This window comes from Triticum aestivum, chromosome 3A (genome assembly GCF_018294505.1).
Source record: "Triticum aestivum cultivar Chinese Spring chromosome 3A, IWGSC CS RefSeq v2.1, whole genome shotgun sequence".
NCBI classification, from domain to species: domain Eukaryota; kingdom Viridiplantae; phylum Streptophyta; class Magnoliopsida; order Poales; family Poaceae; genus Triticum; species Triticum aestivum.
In genome coordinates this window covers 740,497,437-740,501,758 of record NC_057800.1, presented here as the reverse complement: position 1 = coordinate 740,501,758, position 4,322 = coordinate 740,497,437, and the positions used below count along the sequence as shown (strand labels likewise).

The window sequence follows — 4,322 nt, the reverse complement described above, 5'->3', positions numbered from 1 at the left end:
AAAACTCAGAGCTAGAATGCCGAAGCCAGCACACAACCCAATAATAATACCTGAAGCCATGAAGCTCTTTTAAGTTTCTTTTTATACTTTTTATCAAATATAACAACAATTTAGTCTTACCTGAAAGCAGAATATGTTGTTTTGTTGTTGTACACTGCATTTTGTCCAGATCATACTCGGTATTGCGAGGACATTCCGTACAATAGAAGCTTCCTTCAATATTATGGCAGTTCCCTTTACAGATGTTTGGTTGGAGGCATTCATTAATATCTGAAATTAACAAGATCTTGTGCGTCAATGAAGTAAATAACATAACACAGAGTACATGCCCCGATTAACACAAAACACAATTGACTGTAACCTATATAGATGGTATAAAGCAAATAGAAAGTGGAGTAGTAATTTTCGCAATGTAATGACAATTCACCAGCAAAAAGAACACACATATTTTTATATGTTTGTGCAACTTCTTTGTAGAAATTTAACAATTACTCTCTTCATTTCACAATAAAACACATAATGTGGGAGTTAATGAGAAATTATCATGCGTGCCATATTAAATGACATACTATGAACGGGCCAGAGAGCAAAGACATTCTCAATGAACAAATATTTTGAAGCAGAAACTCCCGATGCCATGGACAAATATATTAAAATAGAGCGAGTATCTAGTAGTAGTTCTGATTTTCTCTAACGGCAGTTTGGGTGGTTGGTATTTTGGAATATTTGCAACAAGTTTTATGCACCAAAATATACCTCACGTCAAAAAGTCTCTACAAGATCAAATGTTGTGACTCCCACTTGAGAGCCAATGATCAGCCATCCAGCCTACATGTAAGAGTATAAATTTGGTTCACTGATATACGCTAGCCTAGATTAGTTTCCAAGTTGGGGTTCTAACTTCTAAGCATACTTCATGACAAATTTAGGGACCCGTTTTCTCCCAATTTTGCACTTCCTTAATCTTTTGGGCAAACTCAAATTACCCAGGTACTCCAGTGATGAGCAACATTCACTGTTAGCCTTTCAATAAATAAGTAAGTACAAACACTGTTCGTCTTTCAACAAATATGTAAGTACAAACACTGTAAAACTAGTTTTCATGATGTACATACAAAATCTATACAGGCTTTATCAATAGACATCTAAACATATAGATGTTTAGCAGAGTAGTTTTCATGTATTTTAAGATGGAGGTAGTAACATTGGTACTCCCTCTGTTCCAAACTGTAAAGCGACCACACATCCAAAGATTTCAACCTAAAAATAACTAAACCAATAAAATGTGATTTATGTAATACAAAAGTGATGCCATTGGACAATACTTCTAGATACAAATCCAATGGTACAAGTGTTGGTCAAACTTGACTCTTGAGACGTGTTTTACGCTTTGGAATGGCGAAGAAAATCCTAATTAATGGATAATGAAAGTTATCTTGTATGCACGACATGCGTGCAACGGAAGCCAGAAACAATCTACTAGGTAGATGCCATATGAAATTGAAATGGTTATATACATTATGTGCAATGCGTGCGTGCATGTGTGAGAGAGATAGAGGGTACCTCGACAGCCATTTTGGATGTATGGGTTTCCTTTGAAGCCGTCTGTGCATTTACAACGGTAACCGACATAGGTGTCTTCTTTAGGAGCTTCAAAAAAGCTATAGTCAGTTGTAGCATTTACTCCCACACACCTGCTGTTGATACTCACACAAGCATATCCAGATATATTAAGTTGGGCTTCTAGGCAACTTAGATTGGCAGCAACCCACTGAAGAGAGGAGAACAACTCATAACCCACAAAAAGGATGGGTCCTCCAGATATTTGTTCTACTTGTCCATGGGTATGGCCGTTGTACTCAAAGGTCCCTTTTTCAATATTCATGCCGGTCACCTCAAAATCCTCCAGCAATAGAACAGCCGATGACGTTGTATTTGTGCAGTTGAGGTGAAACTCTTCCCGGGCAAAGCAACCCTCTTCTATGCCAAATGGGAATTCCACAGTAATGTTACCACATCGACGTGTACAGTCAGCCCTACTCGGAATTGGACTATACCCTAGTTTGAGCGGTAAAAGGTTAGCATCTATTCAAGTTTTATCTAAAGAAGTTGTAACTTTTCTTGCTTGATCAATATAATAGTTACCTTTGTCGTTGGAGCAGCCATCCGGAATGAAGGGGTTGCCTGCATAGCCGTCATTGCAGATGCAGGCGTAGCCCTCTCCAGTATCGTAGCAGTCGGAGTTCTTGCTGACACAGGCGTATGCTGTCCTGTCACGCATGGCAGCAACACAGTTGGGTTGATCCACTATGCTCCAGGAAATCATGACACCACCATCATCTGTTATACTGATTCTATCCCACAGTGGAGCAGTCCGGTTAGACTTAGACCCTGCACCGTTATTGATTTTGGTGTGCCCCTGGACAAATTTAAGGTGAAAAGCACCATTGTCAAGGCCACCAACATTAAAATTACAACAGCCGGTACCGTTACAACGGTGCCTAGCCACCGTCTCTGTGCTCGCTTGGTCTGGGCACACAGTTCTGCAGGCCCGTGTGCCGGCATTGTCACTGACCCAATACACGTCCAGGTCACAGCCGGTGATGTTTAGAGCTGTTTGCCCGATGTACTCAAAGGACCTACCGGGCGGTTTGAAAGACCAGTCATAGACATGGACACCGGGTTTCATGAGGATGGTATGCCGGAAGGAGGTACTGAATATTTTGTCAAGATTGCCATCATCCTGATAGCTAACAGCAAGGTCATCGAGCACCTCACTGATGCCGTCGCTCAGGAAGAGCGTGGGGGGCTTAGTGGTGTCGTCGCAAGTGAGATTAAAATCAGGACCACGGGAGCACCTGGATCCGATGCCGAAGGGGTAGTCAACGCTCAGATTGCCGCAGCTCGTCGGGCAACCTTCAAGAGTGGCACCTGGATGTGCCCAACTCCCTTCAGGATCGTGGCTGGCTAGAGCCACGGATGCTAGCAGAAAGAGTGATGCATACATCATTTGCAGCAAGACGGCCATGATCTATCTATACACCTTGTGTGGCCCCTCAACTTTCACTCAAGAAATCCAAGTCAGGCACCAGAGCGACGATGTATATATGTTATCCAATCGAAGAAGACACAGTGAATGGCCATAAGAAGTACCCATCCTGTACTGAACTCGGGTGCCTATGGCTGTGGTTGATTTGATGAGTGACTGATCGAGTGAGACCGAGATGGACACATTAGAATACAGGGCTACTTTTCATGTGGTCGACCGGCAACCTCCCCGAGTCGAGTCAATGCCTACCGTCTTGTGCAGGTTATTCAAGCCCATCAAAGGGGGCATTGACAAGTCTTTGCCAGATGGCGGATTTCTACCCACAATGAATCACATCGCACGGAGAAAAGAATTGCTATCATGACAGGAAATTCATGCCAAACTGTGATGGAGAAAGGCGGCTGAAAACCCTTGTCGTGCAAATTGAGGCCAACATATGAGCAGGCAAAGCCACAACAATCCGCACATAAACTGACGAGTAGGGTCTCACGCAATTGATTGTGGATGCCATCCTCATCAACCATGGCAGCTGTTTGCAATCTTAAGTCCTGTCTAGTGGAAGACAAGATTACTAACAGCTACTAAGAGTAACTGAATTCATCCCCAATTTTAGCTGTTGTTTGTTCAAGTTGCACCCCATGGGCATACAGAAGCAAAACTTCTGACCGCTGGCTCGTAGTTAGAGATGCAGAACAAGACATGCGCACCTGTACAGGGATTCCACGCCTGTAGCTGTGGTTGATTTGATAAGTGAGGCCGACATGGTCATGTTATAATACAGGCTTACTTTTAATGTGGTCGACCTGCGACCTCGCAAGTCAGTCAATGCATGCCGATTTGTGTAGGATATTCTAGCCCATCGAAGAGGGCATTGACAAGTCTTGGCGGGCCGGCTGATTTCTACCCACAGCGGATCACATCGCAATATTAGTCTTGTGGCTCATGCTGCACAGAGAAAAGAATTGCTAACGTGACAGGGGATTGATGGTAAACATATGAGCTAATGAGCAAGCCAGCAATCTGTGCAGAAACTTGATTGTGGAATGTGGAACCGTACCGCGCAATCGATTGTGGATGCCGTCCCCATCAACCCTGGCAGCCGTCTGGAAATCTTCAGTCCCGCCTAGTGGAAGATAAGCTAACTGACATCTACTAACAGTAACTGAATTCATCCCCAATTTCAGCTGCTGTTTGTTCAGGCTGCACCTGCAACCGAGGGCATATCGGAGTAAAAATTCTGGCCGCTGGAGAGAGGTAAGATATACAGAAGTCA

At 43.5% G+C, this 4,322-nt stretch overlaps 1 protein-coding gene across 1 annotated transcript in view; it reads right to left on the bottom strand.

Annotated features, from left to right (window-relative positions):
• The window catches only part of LOC123057348 (wall-associated receptor kinase 3-like), a 4,587-nt gene extending 1,472 nt beyond the window's left edge, over positions 1-3,115 (bottom strand). Inside the window, exons 1-4 of the mRNA XM_044480369.1 lie at positions 2,146-3,115; positions 1,564-2,058; positions 121-270; positions 1-50 (exon numbers count right to left, since the gene is read on the bottom strand). The exon at positions 1-50 is cut by the window's left edge and continues 603 nt beyond it. Of these exons, the coding sequence (XP_044336304.1) occupies positions 1-50; positions 121-270; positions 1,564-2,058; positions 2,146-3,028 (1,578 nt within the window). The 5' untranslated portion in view covers positions 3,029-3,115. The remainder of the gene's footprint in view (positions 51-120; positions 271-1,563; positions 2,059-2,145) is intronic.
• Between the last annotated feature and the right edge of the window lie 1,207 nt (positions 3,116-4,322).